The 27,465-nt window shown below is 36.8% G+C and overlaps 1 protein-coding gene and 2 long non-coding RNA genes across 3 annotated transcripts in view; 1 reads left to right on the top strand and 2 right to left on the bottom strand.

Annotated features, from left to right (window-relative positions):
- Positions 1 to 12,065, bottom strand: part of LOC106146353 — a 69,409-nt gene extending 57,344 nt beyond the window's left edge. Inside the window, exon 1 of the long non-coding RNA XR_001230754.1 lies at positions 12,023 to 12,065. This is a non-coding gene — a long non-coding RNA (uncharacterized LOC106146353). The remainder of the gene's footprint in view (positions 1 to 12,022) is intronic.
- Hdac8 (histone deacetylase 8) overlaps positions 1 to 27,465 on the top strand; it is a 264,383-nt gene that overhangs the window by 112,065 nt on the left and 124,853 nt on the right. Inside the window, exon 9 of the mRNA XM_005401688.2 lies at positions 2,684 to 2,778. Coding sequence (XP_005401745.1) covers positions 2,684 to 2,778 — 95 coding nt within the window. The remainder of the gene's footprint in view (positions 1 to 2,683; positions 2,779 to 27,465) is intronic.
- Positions 16,702 to 27,465, bottom strand: part of LOC106146352 — a 163,559-nt gene continuing 152,795 nt past the window's right edge. The window contains exon 3 of the long non-coding RNA XR_001230753.1: positions 16,702 to 16,824. This is a non-coding gene — a long non-coding RNA (uncharacterized LOC106146352). The remainder of the gene's footprint in view (positions 16,825 to 27,465) is intronic.

Raw genomic sequence — 27,465 nt, 5'->3', positions numbered from 1 at the left:
TGGATAATCCCAACCTGTCTGTGGCCCAGAAGCCCGAGGCAGAGAACTGTGCCACGACCACAGTTCAGCCCTCCTCAGCTTGGCATGTGCATCAACTGCCTGGTACCCTGAAGTCCATTTCATGTCCTGCAGTAAAGATCTTTGGCTAAAGGTTACCTCAAGGGCTGAGGTTTAGCTCAGTAGTAGAATGCTTGCCTAGCATGTTCTAGTCCCTGAGTTCTGTCCTAGCACTGCCAAAAAAACCCCAACCAAAACAAAGTAAAAAACATGTTACCTCTGAACATAAGTATAGAGAGTATTAATTCCAGTAGACCTGATCCATCTACTTTCAGTGAAGTCTTTGATTCTTAATTCTCATAGTCATCTTAAGAAAACATACCACTAAAATTCTAACTCTACACATGTATCTGTAGTAAATATATGAATTAACTTAATACCCAGGCTGAATTCAAGAATGACTCCCCAGAAAGCATGACTTTGCTATAATGAAGCAACACTAAGAGATCCAAAGAGTTTCATAGGTACGTATTCTTACCTTTCACAGTTACTGATACTTGCATTACTTAACCAGCAGAAAACTGAGGCCTGTATATATCTGAGAAGGAAACTTTCATAACCTCAACCACCTTGGAAAGTGCCTTACTTAGGTTCTTCTGTATCCCTCCATGGCAAAATCTTTTTGTCACTGGACAAATGTATGTTAAAATAACATGATCAAGCAGACTGAGTTTAAAATGTACATATTCTGAACAAGCTAATAGTTTATTGTTTTGTCAACCTACTGTTAAAACCAAAGTAGAGGAAAGAAATGCTGGGGAGGTCTTATGTAAATAAGTGAGCATCAGGGCCAGGGATGTAGCTCAGCAGCACAATGCCTGCCTGGCAAGGGCGAGGTCCTGAGTTCAGTTCTTGGTTCAAAAAAAAAAAAAGTAAGCATCAGCATAAATATACAAACTTGGTCCTTTGGCAGCCTCAAATCCCGGTGGGGGGGGTGTCAAAATTTAAAGTGCTTATAAGAGACAACATTTTATGAAAAGGTGGCAAGAAATATATTAACTTCAATTGAAGAAAAAGATAAAATTGATAAATACCATGTGACATATTACTTTCCTTGATGCCACTAAGGATGGTGATGATGATACAGTTCTAGCTAGGGAGAAGACTTTTCTACAACTTGTATCTGTGAGAATTTAACTTTTGCCTGAGGCTCTAGCCTTTACTCAGCAAGCCTATTTTGCTTCTAAATCCCTTTTGCTTTCTCAGGATAAAGTTTTGACTTTTGAATATGTGAATATAACTCCTCTTATGCAATATGTATATTCCTAAAAATGTCTGTAAATAAATGAAATTTTTGCAAATCAGATCATATTACAGGTACACCAGAGACAGCTTACTACTTAAGCAAAACCTGTAGTGATTCTTTTTGAAATTAAATAATCATGCCAAGTAAGTCTGTATTACAAATTCAATTTTTTCCATATCAAGGATGTTTAAAATAACATCTATACTATTTAACTGAAATTCACTGATCTTAGCAACACACAGACAATTAGTAAAGACAGCCACACCCCTGTTTCAGTGGACCCTTTTGAGGCCTGAAAGACACATTCCAGAAGCCCCAGAAGGGAGCTGGGAATTTAGCTCAGCGGCACAGCGCCTGCCTGGCAAACGCAAGGTTTTGAGTTCGATTCCCAGTACCGGAGAAAAACAAAACAAAACAGAAGCCCCAGAAGCCCTAACCTTTCAAATAGTAGAAAGGCTTAAGAAAAAGGTGATTATATGTCCTAGTTTATACACATTATCTTAGTGTAATGATTAATAGCATCCTCTTTTACTCTTAAAAGTATGTTGTATTTAAAAAAAGTATGTCATATCATTTATATTGTAACCCTACCTAAAATAGGCCAGATTCTATTTCCTTTAGGCTGCATTGGGATTAGGAAATCATTCCATTTACCCTCATACTCTTGGAATTTAGCTAACGGCCAATGTTCTAAGCCTGCATGCAGAGTGTATCTATTCAGCCTGGAAATATGCTGATTATTAGCCAGTGTGATACGGCTGCTAGATGACTGTGGCAGGACCTGATGAGATGGGTCAGAGTGTCAATCAGTGGGCCCCTTTCTCACCTCTCTCTGATCTCTGCCACAGGGCCTGTATTTTGTGGTGAAAAGGAATGCTGATATTAAAGGAAGGAAGTCTGTTTCTGTCAGCACTTTCCTTTTCTCCTGGCTGGATGCTTTTAGGGCTAGATCTGCCAGTAGCTTTAACATATAATCACATCCAACAGTCATTTTATAGATTTGTTGCAAAACTCATCATGGGAACCTTCCTACTGGGTTGTCACCTCCAGAGATCCTGACTCCAGGGATCTCAGTCTTTCTGATGTCTTCTGATGGAAGTGAGAAGCTTGGATTCCTGGGGTGCACATTTGTTGGGAGATGGGAGCCTCTTTCATCTTCATTGTCCTTGGAATTCCTAGTTCTATACTATGGGCCCCCAAAGTATGCCCACTGGGTGGTTTGCAAAGATCATAAAGGGATATTTGGGTGAAATTCTACAAGTTGGAGTTGTCTTTTTAGCCTTTTTTATTAAAACATTTTTCTCTTGCCTCTCCCCTCCTTCCCTCTGCTGCTGTTTTGTGACTATTCTCTCCTAACTTCACAATTCTTGATGGAGATAGGAGGCTATAACCTTGCCAACACAGCTCGCTGCTGGACATACTTGACCGGGGTCATCCTAGGGAAAACACTATCCTCTGAGATCCCAGATCATGAGGTAAGTAAGGTTCTGACAAGTCCTCTCTTCTTTAAGGGGAAGAGCTGAGTCATTCCACCTAATCAAAATCACGTCCTCACCACTCAATACTGTTTTGTTGAGAGACACTTCAACAACAATAACATACTGTCTTGGCAGAATAGTGGACTCTTGTTCCAAAATATCCAAGACCTTCTGCCTTTTTTTTTCTTTTACAAAAGTTCTCAAAGGCCAACCAACTTTAATTTCTCTATTAATTACAGAGACTGTGGGAAGGGGTCACCTGTTCACACAAAGAACGCTTTGGAATATGTGCATATTCTCATCCCCTAACCTCAGAAAGAAAGGGGCTAGTTTTTAAATGTGTAAGCTAGGTTGTCATCTTTTTTAAGAGATCTCATAGGTGGTACAGCACATGTCCTCTGGTAGCAGTGCTGATCTGTCAATTTTCTTTGACTAATGTAAAAGTCAAGAAACATATACTCACTAACAAAATCAGGTCTGGTGTTTTTCCAGCAATTAGTACATGCAGGGATTGGAGCAGGACCATCCAAAGTATAAAATGTGTCACTTGAACCCTTGCCATTTTTTTTAGTCATATGAGATGAGCTTTAGAAAACAAAGGTATCTGTTCTAATTGTCCTAAAGCAAGGGGATGGAAAGCTGTCGGGAATCTGAGTGTGCTGATAATCACTCATCCCAAGGTATACCCTTCTACTCCCACCATCCCTCGCCTTGGCAGGAATCATGTTATCACAGATCAGGATGCTGCCACAGATCTTAGACTGTGTGCGTTAAAATAACAGACCGGTACATGCAGCCCCACCTTCTCAAGCTATTTCCCAAGAATAAGCAATATTGCTTTGGTTATAATATTATGATTTCTGCCAGATATAGCAGCTGTTTACTTGGGAACATTATGTTTTTTAAAGTTACTATTATTTTTTAAAAATTAGAAACAACTTATACTAATTCCCTCCCAATTTTCTTCTAACCTTTAATGAGATAAAATATGTACCTCAAAAAGGCCATTCAATATGTCTAAAATACAAATAGAAGGCATACTATAATCTGAGACAATTTGCTGGTGTTAGGGTTAATAGAAGTTTCTTTTCTTGACTTACCTTTATTCAATGTTTGGAAACTTAATGAAATATACAAGTGCGGTGGATAAATGTAACTGCTGTTATTGCTGTGGGAATATCTCAGACTGAATTATAATTTAAAGCACTGGGACTTTAAAAACTGATCAACTTATGTCAGAAAGGACTTTTCAGCCCTAGAAGTCTGAATTGAGAGTGAGTGTTCTGTTCTTGGGTAGCAAAAGATTCATCTCTGTTCGAAGATTGATAAAATTTTAATAAATATGAATATTACCTCTGGTACCTGGAAAGTTATGTGCCTGAACAGATGTAAGCTTGACCTTTGAGATGTTCTGTCTTTATACAAACTTACTCTGCAGGACTAGATGAGATGTAATGTGTACCAAGTGCCTGACACATACTTCCTGGCGCCTAATAGACATTTTAGGAAGGCAAGTTCTTTCTTTTCCCTTTGCATGCTCCTTACTTCTCTTACCCAGACATTTATGACTATGTCATTCATAAATTTGTCCAAAGCCTTTGTGAATCCCTTCTGTCATATCCTTCTGGTATAAGATATGAGTCATCCAAGAAGGAACAAAGAAGAAAATTGAGATGACAGTCTTCCAGGTACAATAAGATAACATTTTAATGAAAACTGCCAAAAATAGACTGCCTGTTATAAAGGCATATATAAGTTTTGTGTCACAATACAAAGTTGCACACAAATATCCTAGTACTCATCTGTAATCAGATTTTTAAGGGCATATCAAAAAATGTTTCCTGCATACCCATTGTATGCCAGGAACTATGCTAAATGTCTTGGAAGATGCAAAGACAGCAAGACTTTTTCCCCTACCTCAAGCAGCTGGCGCAAGTATGGGGACTTAGGCTAATGCCCAGGTGGTTCTAATACAGAGCGGGATCAGAACCGTAAAATAGTAGGAACTGTGACTATGGAGATGTACATCTAATATGAAGGGAATGCAAAGGAGTACAAAAAATGCCCAGCCCTCCAGGAACTAAGAATGTACCTAAGAAATCTGGCAAAAGGCAAGGTCAGTGGGTGGTAGCCTGGCTGACCTCCTTACCACCTCTGCTCTCAGTTTTGAGCTTTCCTCCTTCCATCTCATAGAATAATAATCTACCTCCTCCAAATGTTCTATTGTCTTCCTAGGTCCAGTTTAAAGGCTTCTGCCTTTCAAAAACTCTGACCTGTATCTACCACACCTCTTTGAGCTCTTCTTCACATTCAGATATTCCTTCATTCATTTAACAAATACTTATTTGGCTCCTACTTCTTGACAGACCTTATTCAGATCTGGATTTAGAAATACAAAGACTAATAAGATAAACCCAGTACCCTCAAAAATCTCACCATCTAATAAAGGCAACAGAGCAATGTGCTCAAATCCAGGGCAGATTAGCTGCATAAGGGAAGTATTTTGACAAAATTTTGAATTGAATCTGGAAATTGGTAGTCTGCTAGGCAAAGAAAGGGGGAAAGGCATTCTAGGGAGAGGAAACAGTGGTTGGAAAGGACCAGTGAGACGTGTGTTGTGTGTAAAACATAAGGTATATGAGAGACATTAGGAAAGATTAAGACCTGAATGGAAATCAAGGCCACACTATGAAGAGCCTTGAATGCTGCACTAATGAAAGCAGCACTTTATGCTTTTTTCCTATGAAACAGATGAACTTTCATTTTTAGAAAATTCATTTGGTAGAAAGTAGAAGATAGACTGCAAAGGGGAGAGACTTGAAAAGGCAGAGCTGGTAAGAGGTTCAAATGTAATTCCATAACATTTATAGTCTTTGGAGGTTGGGTAGCCCTTATCCAAAATGCCTGGAACCAGAAGTATTGTAGATTTTGGGCTTTTTCTTTCTCAATAGTTTGAAGTAATTGTCTGTATATAATAAGATCTTGAGGTTGGAACCTGATCCTAAACACCAAATTCATTTACATTTCTTGTACACCTTGTACATACAGGCTGATGATAATTTTACACAATATTTTTAATTTATGCATGAAACAAAGTAAGGTATGGAATTTTCCACTTGTCAGGTCAGCTGTATAAATTTTTGGATTTGGAAGCATTTCCCACTTCAGATTTTTAGATTAGAGATGCTTATCCTGTACTATTCTTTTGATCATCCACAATTTGGTTGTCTCCACATTCCTTCTTTGTGCATAACAGAATGTTAAGCACCCACATAGCCAGTGTTCTTTCATTGAATGAACAACGAAATAAATGAGTGTTCAAATAATATGCATTAACATTCACACTGAGATGGAAGAATTGGAAAGGTAATATAGTCTTTATCTGAGAACACAATTTAACCCTACTAAGCAGCAACTTCCTATCCTTTGCAAGTAGTACCGGCTATAGGACAGGTACATCCATGGGAAAGCACCAGATTTCCATTCAGGGAAAGGGGCTTAGAAGGGAAATCCAACACAGATGTTAGAAGTAAACAGGAGTCTGAGCCAGGCATGGTGGCACACACCTGTAATCCCAGCACTCAAGAGTCTGAGGCAGGAGCACAGCAACTTTCGAGGCCAGCCTAGGCTACATAGTGAATTCAAGGTTAGCCTGAACTACATAGTGAGACCCTGTCTCAAAACAAAACAAACGAGAAAAGAAGTAAGTAGGAATGAGACTTCAAGCACAGCCCTCATGAGATACAAAACTCATAATACTATAAAAGCCAATGGTGCCATAAAGCCAGTGATCAGGGAGTTATTCTCAGCCCAGGAACTGGGAATTGAGATTGGCCAGCCAAACATGGAATGGAGAGTCATTTTCAGCTGGAGGAAGAGCTTTGAGCCCATCTGGCATAGCCTGGAGCCTGTGTGTATGATTGGCCCTGGTATCTCTACCATAAGGAAAGCCCAAGCATGACATGGACCCATAAAAAGCCCAGTATATGGCTAATTAGCACAGTCACCTGGACTGTTAGGTGTAAGAATGTTCTGTAGTCCAATACTATTTAAGTCTCATAATCTAGGACACAGTAAGGCAGTTGCATATATATATTGTGTATTTCTAAACCAAACAACCAAAATCTAAAATGCTCTGAAATCTGAAATTCTTTGAGCACCACATAATATTCATTGTCATCAGGTAGCTTTACTAACAATAAATACTTATTCTACTTAACCAGACTGCTTTTGAGGGACTGATTGGGTAAACTATACCTCCTTCACATTAGGAAATATACATAGCCATAAAAATGAACTAAGTCAATATATATGCAAAGTATCTGTAAGTAGATGTCTTGCAGTGCAATCTATATAAATTTACTTGGGAGGAATAAAATCTTAGCAGTATTTAATCTTCCAATCCATGAATTTACTGTATCTTTCTGTTTACTTAATTTCAAATTTTATCTTAAACTTCAGTAAACAGGTCTTGCATGGGTTTTGTTAAATTTATCCATAAGTATATCATGATTTTGATTATTTTGTACATAGTATTTCTTAAAACAATTTCTGTTCGTTGCCAGCATATAGAAATATAATTGACTATTGACCTTGAATGATGTAGCCTATGTAGCTAAACTCACTAGTTCTACTTTCTTTGTAAATTATTTAGCGTGTTCCATTTATACAGACATGTCATGTATGGATAAGGAGTTTTAATTCTTCCTGTATAATCTTCATGCCTTTTATTTCTTTTTCTTACCTTATTGCACTGATTGTGACCACTGGTTGGGACCACCAGTGCAATGCTGAGTAGAAGTGATGAGTGAATATCATTGTCTTGCTCCCAATCATAGGGGAAACCACTTAAATCTTTCATTGTCAAATGTGCTGTTAGCCATATTTTCCTTTGTTTTTAAAAGTATCCTTTGTTAGGTAAAGAAAGTTCCCTCATATTCTAATTTTCTGAAAGTTTTTTCTCACAAATGAGTTTTGAATTTTGTCAAATGCTTTTTCACTGGCTATTGAAATAATTGTATTTTATCCCTTATGTTAGTACGGTAAATTCAACTGATTCTTTTGTGTGTTGAAATAACTTTGCATTCCTGGGATAAGCCCTAATTGGTTATGTTACATTTTTATGCTTACTATACATTGCTGGATTCAGTTTGCTGAAATTTGTTCAATGGTTATTGTGTCTTATGTGGATGATGGATACTGGCCTGTTATTTTCTTTCTTGTAATGTCCTTGCTTTGATGGCAGGGCAATGGGGATATTATAAAATTATTTGGGAAGTATCACCTCCTCTTCTGTTTCCTTAAAGAGCTTATATAAAATTGGTTCTATGTCTTCCTAAAATGTTTAATAGAATTCACCAATGAAAACATTTAACTCTGGAATTTTCTGTTTTGTATTTTATTAATTCAATTTCTTTAATAGTTATAAGGCTACTTAGATTTACTATTGTCTCTTGATCCCATTTTGGTAATTTGTCTTTCAGGGAATTTGCCCACTTACTCATATTCCCTTATTATTGTTTTAAATTTCTATAAGATCCAATATCCTTTCTTTCATTCCTGATATTAATGATTTTTTTCTTAATTGTTTTACCTAGTGATTTATCGATTTTATTAAAGTATTTTTTTCAAAGAACCAGTTTTTAGTTTCATTGACTTCATTTTCCTTTTCTATATTTATTTGTGGTCCTATCTTTGTTATTTCCTTCCTTTTGCTTACTGTATGTTGTTTTTAGTACCTTTTATAGTTTCTTATAATAGAAAATTACTTAACATATTCTTAAACATTTTTCTTTTCTAATGTATCCATTTTAAGCTATAAATTTTCATTAAGCACTGCTTTAGCTGCATCTTACAAATTCTAACATGTTGTTTTCACTTTCCTTTGATTCAAAACATTTCCTTATTTGACAGGTGGTTTATTTAGAAATGTAGGGTTAAGCTGGGCCTAATGGCTCATGCCTATAATCTCAGCACTTTAGACGGCTGAGGGAAGAGGATCGCAAGTTGTAGCCTTGCTTAGACAGTTTAGTGATTTAAAGAGACCCTGTCTCAAAATATAAAACAAAGAAGGGCTGGGGATGTAGCTCAGTATAAATGTCTTGGGTTCAATCCCAGTACCACAATCTATCAATCAATCAATTTAATAAATGTAGGGTTTTTAAAAATTAATTTTCAGAGCTGGGGACATAGCTCAGTGATAGAGTATGTATCTACCATCCATGCTTAAGGCCCTGGATTCAATCCCCAGCACTGCCAAAAATTTAATTTTCAAATATTGAAGGACTTTCATATATTTTTCTGTTATTTATTTTGCTTTTAATTTGTTTTCTTTGTGCTCAAAGAATATAGTCTGCATGGTTTCAGTCTTTTTTATGTTCATTGAAATTTTGATGGCCCACCACTAATTTATCTTAGTGAATGTTTAATATGCAATTTGCAAAGAATGTGTAGCCTACTGTTATTTTCTATTATTATCAATTACATCAGGTTGGTTCAGCATGTTGTTTACACCTTCTATATCCCCTCCTTGTTTTCTATCTATTTGCTCTGTCAGTTCCCCAGAGTTGAAGTCTCCAACCATGACTTTGGATTTAACTATTTTACTTTTCAGTTTATCAGTTTAAGTTTCTTACATTTTTTAAGCTTTCTTATGAGATGCATACACATTTATAGTTGTTATATCTTCTTGATGAATTGATCCCTTTATTATTATGAGATAGCCATCTTTATCTCTGGTTACATTCCTTGTTCTGAAGTTTACTTTGTCCAGTTTTAATATTTGCCACACAAATTTCCTTATGATTGCTGTGTGTGTAGTACATCTTTTTCCCTTCTTTTACTGTTAGCCTATTTGAAACTATAAATTTCTGCCTACGTAAAGAGAATTTCTTTGGGGGGCACCAGCAATCAAATTCAGGACCTCACACTTGCCAGGCAGGCACTGCCCCACTGTGCTAAATCCCTGGCCCAGGATTTCTTATAGACACCATTTAGTTGGATCATGCTTTCTTATCCAGCATGACAATCTCTGCCTTTTATTTGAAGTATTTAGAACATCTGTGTTTAAAGATATTATTTACATCTGTCTTCCTATTGCTTTTCTGTCTCATCCATTCTTTATTTCTTTTTCTTTTCCTGTCTTTTTCAAATTAAACATGTTTGTTTGTTTGTTCTTTGTGCTGCTGGAAATTGAATCCAGAGCCTCATTCATGCTAGACAAGAGCTCTACCACTGAGCTCTAGGCCCCAAATTAATATTATTTTAGGATCCTATTTTAGCTCTTTATTTGCCTATTAGCTGGAACTCTTTGTTTTTTGTGGTTGTTCTGGGGTTTACATCATATATTTCTAACTCAATATCTACTTTCAAATAGTATTACATTACTTAATATATAATTTAGTACCTTTACAGCAGTTCCTTCATTTCTCCCTTTTCTCTTCCTTTCTGCTATTACAGTTGTACAGTTGTCTAGTTATAGTTGTACTTTTACATATGTTATAAACCCCTTGATATTTTATTAATATTTTGTTTTAGTCAATTATGTTTTTGTTTTAAACTATTTAGTATTTCATTTAAGGATAATAAATCCAGTACATATTAGAACAAATAATATGTTTGATTAAAAAATAAGTGTTCTGGGGGCTGGGGATTTAGCTCAGTGGCATAGCGCCTGCCTGGCAAGCGCAAGGTTGTGAGTTGGATTCCCGGTACCGGAAAAAAAACAAAGAAAAAAAGAAAATAAGTGTTCTAAGATAAAAATAAATCTCATGAAAATGTGACATTTCCATATACTTCTTTTGTTCATCTCTTTATTGTCTAGCTTAGTAGATGACAGCTGAATTCTCATACCTGTTTCTACATTCAATGTTTTTGATATGTTGTTTTTGTTAAAATATGTGCAGAAAATCCAGCTTCACACAGACACATAGCTGGAAAAAGGAGTATTTTAATAACCTTTTTATACAATTATATATATTCTTCTTTGATACTATACCAAAACTCTAAAATGATAGTTTTGTAAAGGTTAATGTAGTATGGAATCTGAAACTCTATCGGTGAACTTTCAGCATACTGTTAAATTAAAATTCATTAGTGATCTTGTACTTTGAATACATATTTGAACCATCTTATACATATTGACTATTTGGAAAATATTCTGACACATTTTATGCACTATCAAAATATCACATTGATATCATTACTGATACCACTGGAAAAAAGCTTAAGTATTGGGAAACTGTCAGGCTCACAGGGGCAGAATGAAGTTTTCACTCAGAAAACATGAGTATTATCCTTGGCAACAAATACCATCAGTTGTTTATCCTGAAGTGATAGGGTCACTTCATTTTTCGAGAAAAACATTTACCATATATCCTAATATTTAATTATGGTTTATCTGTCAGTTATTGTTTTTTAATCAGTTATTTTCAATATCATTTTATTACTACATGTTTGCAGTACGTAGTGACTGCATTCCTTATAGGGAGTTGATACGTCTACATAACACATCTTAATTCTTTTTTCATCCCCTTCCCCTCTTCTCCCTCCTCCTTCCCTCTGTCTATTGGTCAGTCCCCTTCTCACCAGTTGTTCTTTCAAGCAAAAATAGTATTCCATGAAAAATGTGGCCACTTTGGCTCACAACTTAATCACAGATGTGCTTTGTTTTGATAACCACAAAAGTACAGTTTGTAACACAAATACTTGATGCATACCTCCTATTTTGTCACACAGAATATTAAATCGAGCATCAAATTTTAATAAAATGAATGATTTGTACCCTGGTGCCAGCAGTTTTCCTCACCATTGCTTTTGCACCTATATATTTTGTTTACATGCAAATATAAACAAAGTTATAGTATTTCCAAGTATAAACTATGAAATTTAAACAAGTAGTCAGCACTGAATATTTTAACACTGTGTGGTTTGGTTGCCAACCATTCACATAAAAGGTCTTCAAAGACTAATTAGTGATGATACAGTATGATTACAAGCAAAACAGCAGATCCAGCTACATTGTAGATTTGTCTGTTTATAAGGTGAGAACATAATTCAGAAAATGACATGTTAACTAAATCTTCATTTTTTTATAGCTAAATCTTTAAATAAAGAAGTCACTGTGCCATTAAGAAAACGGAGTGCTGTGTGTTACTTTACTAACTTTTCTTGCAAAAGACAGTGAACAGTGTCTCCAAGATATTGTGTGCATTCCTCCAGGCAGTGCAGTACAATAACTTACCCATAGGATGCATCCATGGCTGTTTCATTTCTGGTTTGAAAAGCTGTAACAAACAAATAGCTTATATGTCTACACTTAAAATATTCAATTCCTTTTCCTATAACTATAAGTGAAAAGTCTTAAAATGATGCTACAACTCAAATGATGAATTATTTTGAAGCTATCCAAAAATGTTCCATTGCATGAGGCACTATAAGGTAAATGTAATGACATATAAAAAGGTAGTCATATTTTCATTTATTTATAAAGTGAATCTCTTCCTGTCATGAATCAATTGATGCTTTAGTTTCATTTTTTGCTACTTCTATAAAAATAGGTGTTGCAGCCTTGATTTGAGAAAGTAAGACTTTTAATTTTCCCTTGCTAAGCCAATAATCAGTACAATGGGGCAACAATTGTTTATAACAATTTATTAAGTGTTTTGTAAAAACAACTAAGACGAGTTTGAAATTCACAACAAAAATGATAAATAGTTAAGGAGAGTAAAATGCTAGTTGCCCTTATTTGATCATTATACATTGTATACATATATCAGATGATGACACTGTGTCACATAAGTATGTACATTTTTTCATCTTTTTTTTTTTCTTTTTGAGACAGGGTCTTGCTATGTAGTGAGGCTGGCCCTGAACTCACTTTGTAGACCAGGCTGGCTTCAAACTGAAGGCAGTCCTCCTGCCTCAGCCTTTCAGGTGCTGGGATTACAGGCCTGTGCCACTGCGCTCGGCCTGTAAACTTTTTTTGAGACAGGGTGTCACTATGTACGTTAGGCTGACCTTGAACTCATGGTGATCCTCCTGCCTCAGCCTCCCAAGTGCTGAGATTACAGGCATGTGCCACCACACCCAGCTGTGTATAATTATTATATAACATTTTTCAATATATACCGTATATAAACAGTAATCAAAAGAAAACATGGGTGTCCTTTTTTTTTTCAAAAGCTGAACCTATTCTTACCATATAATCCAGAAAGTGCATTCCTGGGCATTGTTCCCAGAGAAATGAAAGCTTACATCTACACAACTATACAGAAATGTATTCACTTTAATAGCTAGAATTGGAAACAACCCCAAAGTCCTTCAATGTATAAATAGTTAAACAAATTATGTTACATCTGTACTATAAAATACTATTCAAAAATAAAAAAAGAATGAACTACTGATGCATGGAACAATTTTGATGGATCTAAAGAGAATTTATGCTAAATGAAAAAAAAATTCTCAAAAGGCCACATAATACATAATTCCATTTATATCATGTCTAAATGAAAAAAATCAGAGCAGTGTAGAATAGATCAGGGAGTTCCAAAAATTAGAGACAAGCTCAGGGAAGAAGGCCTCTGTGGTATACCACTGTAACACAAAGGAAATCTTTGTAGTGATGGTTCATTTCGGTACCCTCACTATGGTGATGATTACATCAATCTATACGTATGAGAAAACTGCACAAGCCTTAGGGGCTGGGGATTTAGCTCAGCAGCAAAAGCGCCTGCCTGGCAAGCGCAAGGTCATGAGTTTGGTTCCCGGTACCGGAGAAAAACCAAAAAAACAAGAAAAACTGCATAAGCCTAAATATATATATACCCTTTTTTTCCAAATTCCTATATCATTATATTTGGACTTTTTTTTATAATGGGGAAATCAAACTGAGGGTCTCAGTCATGCTAGATAAGTGATCTACCAGTGAGCTACACCCCAGCCTTATCATCATATGTGAACTGAGTTTCTTATACACAGAATATAATTGTCATGTTCTTTTTTTAAATTTATTCTGCCAATTCTGTTTTTAATCTGCTTTTAGACTATTTATTTATTTAGGTTTTTTGATTCAGGGTCTTGCTTTGTAGTTCAGGCTAGCCTTGAACTGACTCACACTCACAGTAATGCTCTTGCCTCAGCCTCCCGAGTGCTGGGATTAGAAGTGTCCAACACCATGCCCAGTTTAGACCATCTATTTTTAATGTAGTTCTTGAAATGGTGGGGCTTAAATTTGCCATTTTATATTTGTTTTCCATTTCTTCCTCTTGCCTTCATGTGAGTTATTTGAATTTCTTTTAAACTTCATTTATCTATTTTTGAGTATATCAATTTGTATAGGTTTTTTGGTGGTTGCTTTAAGTATTAGGTTATACACATGTATAACTTATCGCATTCTACTGGTACAAACATTTAACTACTTTGAGTAAAGAAATCTTACCTCCCTTTATGTTCCTTTACCCTTTATAAGGTATGTTAAATATTTCCTGGACATTCACAGAGAACCACATCATATAGTTTTTCTTTCAATCATCAAAGAGAATTTTAGAGAACTGAAGAACACAAGAAAAGTCGGTTGTATTTACCTATATTTTTTACTTTTTGTTGTGTTTTCTTCCTTTCAGATGCTCTAATATTGTTCAATCATTTCCTTTCTATTTATAGAAATTGCCATTTGTTTAGAGTAGGCTACTGAAAAGTTCTCTTTGTTTTGATTCATCTGAGTGTCTCAATTTCCCTTTCTCTCTTGAAGGGTATTTTCACTGGGTATAGAATTCTGGATTGATAGTTTTTTCTTTCAGCACTTAAAAAATGTCTCTCCTTTCTGGTCTCTGTGGTTTCTGAGGAGAAAACCATTGTCATTCAAATTATTATTCCCATATGAGTAATTTATCATTTCTCTCTAGCTGTTCTCAAGAATTTTTTTGTCTATTTTTGTAATATCACCTTTTCTTTTTCTCCTCCGTGACTCTGATGACATGAATATTTAATCTTTTTTCTTGTCCCATAGGACCGTGAAACTCTGTTTTTTTCTTTTTCAGTCTGTTTTATCTCTGCCATCTCAATTCTTCTATTTAGCCCATTCAGTAAGATTTTTTTTGCTTATTATATTTTTCAGTTCTAAAAGTTCCATTGGATTATTTATTATGTTTTCTGTTTCTCTGCTAGTACTTTCTAATTTTTTCATTTGGTTTCTAGTGTGTTTGTAATTGCTCATTGAAACATTTTTATGATGACTGCCTTAAAGTTGTTATCAGATCATTTTAGCATATGTATCATCTTGGTATTGACATTTGTTGATTATTTTTTCTCATTTAAAATGAAATAGTTGTGATTACTCGTGGAATGTGTGAATTTTTCTTGGACCTTAAAGTTTGAGATCTCATAAGACTGGCAACCCTAAAACCTGTGTTCTGACTTCTCACTCAGTGTGGTTCCCTTATTTCAAAAGCTGGTTTCCCTCTGTTTCTATCTGATTTGGGTTATTCTCTATTACAGTGAATCATAATAGCTAGTCTGGTAGACCTAGTCCACCATTATCAGAAGTCAGAAGGAAAGACTTATTATTCATTATATACCTTTTGGTACCTTTTTGTGGTATTTTTTTAAGACGGTCTCAGTATGTAGCCCAAGCTGGCCACAAACTTGCAATTCTCCTGCTTCAGCCTCCTAAGCACTGGGATTATAGGCATGTGCCACTACACCTGACCCCTCTGGTACCTTCTGAAGTTTTTACCATGAAAACAAATGTTTGTAATCAACACCTAAAACATTACATAAATGTATTTATCAGATAGACCTACTTTCATTGATCAGCTCAGGGAGGGATCATAGTAACACTATATACTACACAAATTGAGTAATTATTTAATCGTTCTATGTCTTAGTTTTCTCACCTATAAAATGGAGATTAATGTGAAGATTAAATATGCTCGGCAGGGGCTGGGGTGTAGCTCAGCGGCACAGTGCCTGACCGGCAAGTGCAGGGTCGTGAGTTTGATCCCCGGTACCGGAAAAAAACCCAAAAAATCAACATAAATATGCTGGGCAAAGTAAAATGTTGAGAATAGTGGCTGGCATACAGTAAGCACTCAGTAAATTTTAGGTGTTATTGTTAGTAAGTGTTAATAAAACTCCTCATTGTCAAACATCTCTTTCATCTTGTTCGTTAATGCTGAGACTGTGGTACTCAGTGAGTGCCTAAAAAAGCAACTTTCACAGTGTTGTATTGGGTGCTTTGTAGGTTTAGCCTAACAGCCCTTTTGTGAACTCTTAGCTCATGGAATTAAACATTCAAAGCATGTCTACATGGAATGTTATCATCTTCTGTGAGTAAAGGTATGAGTGAAGACAAATACTAAAGACTGTACATTCAAGTTTTATATAAATAGACCTTATATAGACTTTATGTAGATAACATCACAGTGTCAGGCATTCAGCAAACTATCCTCTGATCATAAAATTATATGGGTAATTTTTAGGAACTGTTCGAAAAAGAGCTTAACAGTTGTTAAGCACTAGTTATACCCCCCAGTGTATCTATATATTAGTTTCTTTTCATATATTATCTCATATATGTTTGTTAGCAACCCTGAGAGGTGGGCATTATCCCCATTTACCAATGAGAAAACACTCAGGAAGTAACATGACCCAGATCAACTAGTAAAATAGCAGTCAGGATTCAAACTCAAATCTGTCAGATCTCTGGGCTTACCCTCTTTACTTTCAGTGTTAGTATGCAGGGTTTTGGTATAAGGAATATACGAGAGAAAAATAAACACTTCTTAAACATCTACAGTACTACTAACCAGCCAGTGTGCCACATGCATTAATTCATTTTGTTGTCAAAACATTCTCTTTTTTTGTCTTTTTTGAGACAGAGTTTTACTATGCAGCTCATGCTGGCTTTAAACTCACTTTGTAGCCCAACCTGGCTGCGAACTCGTAGTGATCCTCCTGCCTCAGCCTCCTGAGTGCTGGGATTACCCGTGTGTGCCACCGCATTCCGCCTTCAAACCATTCTTGTATTCAGTCCTCACAACCCCTCTATGAAAACAAAAAGCATTAACATTTGTTAAGCCCCTGCTGTGTGCCTCACACTTCAATAGTGCTTATATAAATTACTTCTAGTGGTCTCCTAACAGCCCAGTGAAACTGGTATTATCCTGACAAGGAGGAAGACGCTGAGCTGAGCTTTCACTGCACTTGCCTGCCCCTCCAGGACATGTATTTCTAAACATTTTACAGAGTATGCACTCATAAGACATGATTTTTTTTTCAGTCCAGAAACTCAAAAGCCTCTCCATACCAGTGGTTTTTTAATCTTTTGAGTGGTCATGGACTCCTGTGAGAATTTCATGGCTCCTCCTCCCAAATAAGGGCTTATATACACATAGTTTTGGGTACAATTTCAGAGCATCTGGCAATTTCCTAAATCACAATGAACTCTTTGTTTAAAACAAACAGAAATCTGCTCCAAAGAACAGAAGTAAATCTTAGAAAATAAGAAAGCTTATTAATACTTCATTATTGAGTTTTTAAAATCCTCTAGAACCCTAACACCTGTAATTGACCATTCCATTATGTTCTCCTAGTAGGTGGTAGCTGTGTTTCTCTTTTGGCTTTCCAGCCCCCGGCACTATTGGCATTTCTGGTGGTGTGATTCTTGGTTGTGGGGGGCACCACGCTTTATGTTATATTATAGCAGGCTGAGCAACATCCTTAGCTTCTACACACAGATGCCAGTAGCACACCCCTGCCCCCTCCCTCCACTTTCAACAACTGAGAATGCCTCCAGGCATTGTCAAGTGTCCCAGGGGCCAGGACAAAATTGCCTCCTGTTGAGAACCACTGGTTTATAGTAATTATAATTATCATTCTTGAGTTATTTGCAAGCATAAAGATCTCCTGTAAACTGTTCAACTGTATTGAGCAATATGAAAATCATCTCCAAAAACAACAAAAGAATTGAAAGTCATCTCAATAATTAAATTTCTAGGTAAACAAGTAAAGTTTTTCTTACCTAGAACACTAAAAAGGAAGTTTGTATAACTCCCTGCTCTATTGACTGATTGACCTAACAAAATCCAGTGAGGAAGGCAGGGTAAAGACCAAGTAAAAATTAAGGTGAAAAATTAAAAACTGTAATAATGCTATGAAGGAAATGCACAGAGCAGAGACAGAGACAAAGGGATTTAGACAGGGTTACTATGTAGGCTTCTCTGATCACGTAACATTTAAGGCCAGAACTTGAAGGCTGAGAGTCAGCCAGGTTAAAAAACAAGAACAACAACTAACTAGAGAGCACATGTTTCAGGCAAAGTAGGCAACCATAAATAGAGATGCAGATGCAAGAAGGAACTTGGTATCCTCTTCGTATAGAAAGGAGGCCACTGAGACTGGGGATAGCAGGTGTGGAACAAGAGGGATGAGATAGAATGGGCAGAGATCAGGCCCTGTAGGCTCTGTAGGCCACGGGGAAGAGGTGGGACTCATTCTGAATACATTGAGAAGGCACTGAAAGCTTTTAATAGGGGATGTATGTCATGATTTAATGTACATTTTCAAACTACTCTGGCCACTGTATGGGGGGTGGAACTACCAGGGGGCAAGGATGGAAGTATGGGGACCAGTTAGGTTGATGCCAGTTGACAGACAGTAGTGGCGGCAGTGGAGATGGGAAGAATGCTTTATTCTTGTTGTAAATTGACATATATGCTGATGAATTAGATGTAGATGGTGAAGAAGAGAGTGGAATCAAGGTTTCTTACTTGAACAATTAATGGACATGAGTGATTTATTGAAAGGGGAAAGAAAGACTAGCTTGGTAAAAGAGGAAGAGATGTTTCTTTCTTGGTCAGTTGAGCCACAAATTTATATACATAATGGTCATTCGGTGACAACAGCAGTCATTCAGTTGAACAAAGATTTATTAGCCACCAGCTGTATGCTAGACACTGTGGTAAGTGCTGAGGGTCAAAGAAGTAACAGACATGTCCTTTTGCTCAAAGAGCTTACAGACCAGTAGAACAGACAGATATAAACAGCTTTAATTATCTGTGTCCAGTGCTAAGTTAGAGATATATGAAGAGTCTATAATATCACAGAAAAGAGCCAGTTAGTCTGACAGCTTAGGACAGGGGCTGGGGGTCAGGGAAGGTATCCTGAAATTGATGTCTAAGATGAGTATTAGCCAGGCAAGTGTGTGCCACATAGAAAGTAAAGGAAACAGTAATAGAAAAGCACAGAGCAGTGAAAGAGCTCTAGAAGCAATACAGTATTACTAGAACCAAACTTAAAGGCAGGGAATGATAAGAAATGAGACTAGATATTGACAATAACTGGCAATTATTGAGCACCTGTATGCCAGGCTCTGTACCAAGTGCCTTAAATGGGTAACTCATTTAATTTTCACAGTCATAATACAGATGTGGAAAGTGAAACATAGAAAGATTGGATATCTTGCCCAAAGTTACATAAGCTGAGGTTCGAACCAGGCTTTCTTTTTATTCCACAGCCTCTTTTCTTAACCATAGTAAATTTTAAGTGTCCTGTTAAAGAACTGAGAATGGACCTGTTAGCAGAACTGAGTCATGAAAAGGCAGTGACTGGTCAGATCTGTGCTAATCAGGATGACTTAAAGAGCTTCAACAGGAAATTGTTGCAATATTTCAGGCAAGTGATAAAAACGAGTTTAAAGTAGGGATAGAGACGAAGGAAAAACTTAAGAAATGTTAGGGGGTAGAATTAGCACAACTTGATTACTTGGATTCTTGGGGCAAAGGAAAGGGAGACATCTGAGATGTCACCATGTTTTCTCACTTGGGTGACTGGATGATATTACCATATAAAAATACAGGAGAAACGCTAAAAGTGTTCGTTTGTTTGTTTGAGGCAAGATCTCACTATTCAGTTCAGGTTTGGCCTTGAACTGACTGTGTAGCCCAGGCTGGCCTCCAACTCAGTGATGATCCTTCTGCCTCAGCCTCCCTCGTTCTGGGATTAAAGGTGTGCACCACTGTGTCTAGAAGTCATTTTTTATATTGTGTGCTAGGTGCCAATGGAACATCCAACTGAATCCATTTAAAATGTAATATGAGCCATGCATGGTGGAGTACGCCTGTAATCCCAGCACTCAAGAGGCTAAGACAGGAAAATAAGCAAGAGTTTGAGGCCAGCCTGGGCTACAGAGCAAGACCCTGTCTCAAAAAAACAAAAACAAAAGATGTAATAAGAGAAACTCAGGGGATATGTCTTAACTATAGTTGTGAGAATTAAGAACTTGTAGAATGTGGTTAAAATCATGAGGGTGGGTGTGATTACTCATGGAGTGTGTAAGAGTGCAACCAACTTTAAGGCTAATTAGGATATCTTGTAGAATTTCAGTATTTAAGGAACCAGCAAAATGAGCTCACAAAGGATACTCAAAAAAGCGTGTTCACAAAAATAAACAGCACAGTGCTTAACATCATGGACTCTGGGCCCAATCTGTATGAGTTTACGTTCTATAGGCTCTGCCACATACCAGCTGTGTGACTTTAGGCAAGTTACTTTTTCTCTCTAAACCTCAGCTGTTTGAGGATTAAACAGTCCATATAGAGCCCTTAGTGTAATGTTTGATAAACAGTAAGTATTAGCCAATATTTATAGGGAGAAACCCCGGGTAGGACGGTAGAACCCAGAAGATAAAAGTTTAAAAGGCAGAGAAAATGCTGAGATGTGCCAGATGCCCCAGAAAGAGTAGATCAGCCAAGGACTTACGAAGTATAAGTTAGATTTGGCAACATGGAGGCTGTTGGTGACCTTGATGAGAGGAATTTCAACAGAATAGCACAGAAAGGCAAGGCAATAGTAGTTTCGGTGATAAATACAACATAAGGACATTGGTAACAACAGGACTGGCTCTTTCAAGAAGCTTGCTATTTAGGAAAAACAATCGCAAGTAAAAAAAAGAACTATGCACAACAATGATGATTTTAGCTTCGTCTGTCATAGCAAAACATTGGAATTATCTTAACTGTCCATGAGTGACAGGATAACAGATCAGTAGGAGGTTGGAGAAACTGGTAAATGTTGGGCCAGTAGTTGAGGAAAATGAGAGAGGAAGCTGACCAGATACAAATGAAAGGATCGTGAGGAAGCCTGGAAAGTGCATCTACAGATGGAAACCATGGCTCTGTAATACTAATTCCTCCAGTGCTGTACTTTTTCTTCAGTAATGCCAGAAAAAAGAAGGCAAACTGTGGGGAAGGCACAAAAGAACTGGTAGTACCATCACTGGAACTCAAGAGTCTAAGATAGTAAAGGCAGCACGGTAGAAAGGGCACACTTGAAATCAGATAGACTGTAATTACAGATCTGATTGTACATAGTTAAATAACTTGAGGCAAATTCCTTGAGCTCTGTAAATCTCTGTTTCCTCACCTGTACAGTAAGTATAATAACACCTTGCCCACAGGAAAACTGGCACATGATCATGCTTCCACAGCTCTTGGTCCCCTTCCTTTCCATTCAAATTTTTTTTTTTTTTTTGCTTTTTTTCTGGTACTGGGAATCGAACTCATGACCTTGCGCTTGCCAGGCAGGCACTATGCCACTGAGCTAAATCCCCAGCCCCTCCATTCAGTGTTTATTGGGCTCCTAATATGGAATGTTCTTTTCTGGGAACACTGAGATAAAGGCCAATTCACTCATTTTAGGAACTCATGGCTTAGCAGAAGTAACACAAATACAAAGAAATAAATGACAATACAAAATGAATAAATTCCCATTCAGGTTGCTAAGTACAATAGTAATGGTATGTGCCATGACTAACAGTACCTGATTGAGGGAAGGCTTCCCTGAAAAGCTATTCATGCCTCAATTTTTAATTATTTATGTTGAAAGAAAGTAGCAGAAAGTGGAAAGACATCGTTTTAAAGGGTAGTGGCAATTTTTTTTGCTTTTATTTTCCTAGACAGTATTCCAAGGGGCAAGAGGTTCAAGTGAAAGTTTTATTTGTTTTAAGGAGAATGACTTACGCAGGTTGGCTAACTGAAGAAAGGATGTAATAAAGTCAGAAACATTGAAGATTCCAGAGGAGGTAAAATCCAGCAGTCAGATCAGAAGGTCTACTTCTAGATAGAATATAAAAAAAAACTTTTCTCTAAAATGAACAGAAAAGAAGAAATGATAAAAAATCAACATAGATCATTTACATCCAAAAGAAGGAAAGAAGTCAATTTCCAGAAATTACATTCTGTCTTCATGCAACTTTTCTCAATTTTTATAAACCAAGAATACCTTCTTAATACATTCACAATAAATGAATGCAGCCTATTTGGGAAACTAATTCCTTTTTTTTTGTTGTTTTTTTCCGGTACCGGGAATTGAACTCACGACCTTGCACTTGCCAGGCAGGCGCTGTGCCGCTGAGCTAAATCCCAGCCCCGGAAAACTAATTCCTATAATGGATGGCACTGCCAACTGTTGGTAAAATGGAAGCAACAAAAATAAAGAGCTTCTAAGCCCTTATTTCAGAAGTTCTACATATGAAGTCTGGAAAAGTGGTGCTGTGTAGATCTGGGGGCCCCTCCACACCTGTCTTCCCAGCCAGTCTAAGCCATGTCCTATCTACTATCTCATTTCCCCTGAGAGACACAAATCCCATCACTGTTTGCGGGATGTGAAAGGATTGTTGGTCTCTGTCTTCTGTAGTTTATCTGAGCTGGAAGCGGGTAGACCCAACCTACTGGAGATCATGTGCTCTCCAACTGCCTTGGGGTGCTGTGGCTCGCTCAAGGGTTTGAAGAAAGAAAAACCTGTCAGAAAACAATTAAAGAACAGTTAGTGACCATTGAGCTGCCTGTTTGACAAAAGAAAGAAACTTTACTGTTAGCCCAAATATGCAGAGCAGGTCATATTTCCATGCTTCTTGTAGAGAAGAATGTATGTTAGAGAGGTATGGCAGATAAATTATAAAGAGTCTGACAGCCATGGCCTTAGCAAGATCCTTTTTACTTATATGTAGCAGCACTGGAGTCTTGCTTTTTGAAGAGAAATCTCAAGTCTTCTAGAGGATCACAGGAGGAGGTGATCACATCTTGGGTGATCTGTTCTTCAGATAGTTCAGGTAGGACTGGCTTTATTCTAGAAAGATGAGTTCAATTATCTATCTCTGCCATCTTTACTGCAGTGGATATGGCAAGGATTACTGAAAAGGGGCCCTCCCATTTTGTGTTTCATTGGCTAGCGAGTGTCCCCCTTGTCCAAGGTTTTATGAGCACTTGGTCTCCAGGGCAGACTGTAGGGGGTTCCCCTGGGCCGGGACCTGGCAGGATTCTGTTCCCGTACATTTGGATAGCCTGTGGTACTTGGCCCAGATTGATGAGATATTGTATGAATCCCATGGTCTCTGGGTCTACTATCATATCAAAGGATAGAAATGGCTTCCCATATAACATTTCAAGTGGGCTCAAACTTAGCCTAGTTTTGAGTATATTGTGAACCTTCATGAGTGCTACTTGGTAGAAATTAGAGCCAGGACTCAGACATCTCCTGGCAAAGTTTTGGCAGAGCTTACTTTAGGGTCTGGTTGCCTCTTTTTACCTTTCCAGGAGGTTGAGGTCCATTTCCATGTAGGATTTTTATAGCTTGTCACTATGCCCTTTAAGGAAGGACTAGGATGCTTCCTCAGGAACTAGGAATAAGACTAAGGGCTTTGATGGGCTAGGCTGGCCTAATTTTCCCCAGGGAGGCTTTAGACATGTCTCTTTGGTGCCCTTTACAGTGCATGACTGCGATCTACTTGGGAGGTGAGGAAGAGAAAACACCTCCTCAGAGGCAGAAGAGAAAAACAGTGGTACAAAAAGGCAAGGAGGCTCTGCTGCTTTAAAAGGAAAGTAGCAGACCTCACTAAAAAAAACAACAAAACAAAACAAAGAAAGATAACACTTATGGAGCCCTTCCTATATGCAAGTACTTTACTAGATTTTTTTACAGATTTTTTTTTATTTTAAAGAGAATTTTAAAAAAACAATAAAAATGATACAGAAGTTCAAAACAAGATCATAAGAAATTAACAATGGTTGTTATATTGCATGTTGTTATCTTCAAAGTAGTTGTTCAGGGCTGGGGATTTAGCTCAGCGGCACAGCACCTGCCTGGCAAGCGTAAGGTCGTGAGTTCAATTCCTGGTACCGCAAGAAAAACAAACAAAAAAAGTAGTTGTTCAGATTACCAGATATAAGCATGTAAAACTGATCAATTAAGCATTAACTGTTCCTTTCGATAAACCAATAGAAACCAGTAGTACAATTATCTTAGCTATCTTGTGTATGTATATATATTTTCTTTCTTTTTTTCTTTTCTCCTTTCCCTCACCATATTCATAAGTGAAATAAATCAGACTCGTGTGTGTAAACATTGCATTGTCTCCCTAGTGTAAGAAGCTGAAAGAGTAAATAAAATCTGAAAGGTGCAACAGATACTGTGAAAGGGAGAGAATATTTTTGTAGGTCTTATTTCATTTAACCTTCATAACAACCTTGTGGGGTATTTATCTATATCCGCAAAATAAGAAACTGTTTCAAAGGAGGTAATTGTTTGGCCCAGGGTCCCACAGCTCCTTAATAAGCAGCAGAAGGAAATAAGGAAATATCAACAAAGACCCTTGGGCTGGAGGAGAGATCCCTGTCTCCCCCATTCTGAATCAAGGCAATTGTTTTCCTGTGAGATTCATTTTATCTATATGCAACCTTTTTCTATTCCTGAAGTGACTTTAGACAGGAAGGTTAATCATCATTTTAAAAAACAAAGTAGCATTCTTTGGTTACTTTGACTACTTCCTTCCTATTTTTTCTCTCAACTCCACCAACCTAATCTTCCAGACCACCTACTTCTTCAACTAATTAACATACATCCTCTATTCTTTCTGATAATTTGTTGGTGCATTAGTTCAACCTTTTATTAAATAAATACTATGTGTTAGCATTCTGCCCCACATTAGAAAAGCAAAGATGAAGACTCAGTCTCTATTCTTGAAAGATTCATAATCTGAGGGGGGAAGGAAGCAGACGTGGTCATTGGTTTAAATTTTATTACACAGAGCAGTGGCAGACTCAGGTTCATAGACTTGCACTTAGGTAGTTATAGAGAGACAGAGAGATATTTAAGAAAAAGAATGTACAGTTATGAATATTAAATTAAGTACAAGTGGATATTTAAAATAAAAGAAATTGCAATAATTTACCTGGAAGATACTATAAACATCATAAAGTCCAAAACAATTCTGACTTAAGTTTCATTAATTGTTTGAAACATCTATAGTGCTGCTTCCTGATTTCTGGCTGCATAAGCTTTAATCACTTCTATACTTGACCATGGTTTTGTAATATTTCTATATAAAGAATAGGAAGATAAGGCAGTGCATCCCTATCTAACTAGCTTTCTGTTGCCATAATAAAATACTATAGACTTCGTCAGTTATAAACAGTTTACTTGGCTCATAATTGTGGAGGCTGAAAAGTCCAAGAGTATGGAACCAACCTCTGGTGAAGGGTCGTTGTATTAAATAACGTGGCAGAAAGTTCAGGGAAAAAATCATGCCTAGCAGGATGTAGTGGCACACGCCTGTAATCCCAGCACTTGGGAGGCTGAGGCAGGAGGATCGCTGCGAGTTTGAGACCAGCCTGGGCTACAAAGTGAGCTCAAGGCTGGCCTGAACTACATAGTAAGACCCTGCCTCAAAAAAAAATAGAAATATGCAAGATTGATCAAATAATTAATCATTAACTATTCCTTTCAGCAAAGCGATAGAAGTCAGTAATACAACTATGTTAGTTATCCTGTATATACATACATACATAATTTCCCCTTTCTTTTCTCTTTTCCCTCAGCCCAGTTGCCCTTTACTTTTGAGCATTTTCCTTTCATTTCACAATGTCTGTCATACCTCCTAATTTTTATTCACTCTTTCAGGTTCTTACACTAGTGACATAATACGTTGCTTACACATGAGGTCTGGTTTATTTCACTTATGAGTATGGATGTCTGTTAATATGTTTTCCTTCTTTCATTTTTGAAATAAATCTTTAAAAAGACAAAAAATAAAATTAAAAATTTAAAAATTTTAAAAAATCATGCCTAACTCATCCTTTTTATCAGGAAAACATTCCTATGATATCCACATCTTAAAAGCCCCATAGTTAAATTAATACTGCTACAATGACAATTAAATTTCAACGTGACCTTTTTTTCATTTTTTACTTTTTTATTAGTATATATTTGAAGCACATAATGATTACATGCCTTGTGGGGAGTTGGTAAACGTACATAACACATCTCAATTCATTTATTTATTCCCTTCCCTTCCCCACCATCCACACTCCCTCCATTTCTTTGTCCCTTTCCCCTTAGGAAAAAAAATCTACCACCCTGATTCTTATCATCTATCTTTTATTTTGCTCTTTTTTCATACTTTGGGTTTCTCATATAAGAGAAACCATGTGATATTTAAGTTTGTGTGTCTGATTTATTTTGCTTGGAATTATGGTCTCAAGGTGCATCCATTTTCCTACAGATGACTCAAGTTTATCCTTCTTCATGGTGCAGTAGTGCTCCACTGTATATAAATACTGCATTTTCTTTACCCATTCACTTGTTGATGGACATGTAGGCCAATACCAAGATCTAGCTATTATGCAGTGCGCTGATATAAACATGAGTATGTATATGTTGTTATAATAGGATATCTTTAACTCTTTCAGGAAGGTACCTAGAAGGGAAATAGTTACATGGATGGAATTTCTAGTTTTGGTCTGAGGATGCTTCATACTGATTTCCAAAGTGGTTTTACTAGTTTCTAGGCCCACCAGCAGTGTAAAAGAGTATCTTTTTACCCTCACAGCCTCTGTAGCATTTGTTATTGACTCATTTCTTGATGACAGTCATTCTTTCTGGAGTGAGATAGAATCTCAGTGTTGTTTTCATTTGCATCTCTCAAATGGCCAGAAATGTTGAACATTTTATTATGTGTGTCATCTGAGAAGTGTCTATTCATTTCAGATGCCCATGTTTTGACTGGGGCTTTACATTTGGGGAGGGGTATGATTTTTTTATTTTAAAGAGAAAAAAGGGGCTGGGGATTTAGCTCAGCGGCAAAGTGCCTGCCTGGCAAGCACAAGGTCGTGAGTTCAGTTCCCGGTCCCGGAGAAAAACCAAAAAACCAAAAAACAAAAAAAAAAAAAAAAAAAAAAAAAAAAAAAAAAAAAAAAAAAAAAAAAAGAGAGAAAAAAACTATAACAAAATAACAACAAAGAAAAAAACAACCACACAAAAACAAACCGATACAGAATTTCAAACAACATAGTAAATTCACAATGGTTGTTATATTACATATTGTTATTTTCAATGAAGTTGCTCAGATTATCAGATGTAAAAATACAAGATTGATCAAACAATTAAAGAGAATAAAAATATTTTTAAAAACATTAGAAACAATACAGAGCTTCACTAATCAAGATGGTAGGAATTCAACAATGGTTGTTATATTGCACTTGATGTCTTCAAATTAGTTGTTCATATTACCAAAAATAAGCATGCAAAACTGGTCAAAAAAATTTAAGCATTAACTATTCCTTTCAACAGACGATTAGACATCAGTACAATTATCCCAGCTATCCTTGTGTATACATATATATGTTTTTCCCT

This window comes from Chinchilla lanigera, unplaced genomic scaffold (assembly GCF_000276665.1).
Source record: "Chinchilla lanigera isolate Chin_1 unplaced genomic scaffold, ChiLan1.0 scaffold00074, whole genome shotgun sequence".
NCBI lineage: Eukaryota > Metazoa > Chordata > Mammalia > Rodentia > Chinchillidae > Chinchilla > Chinchilla lanigera.
Note: the sequence above shows the minus strand (reverse complement) of the source record. Positions and strands in the feature narration are given on the sequence as shown.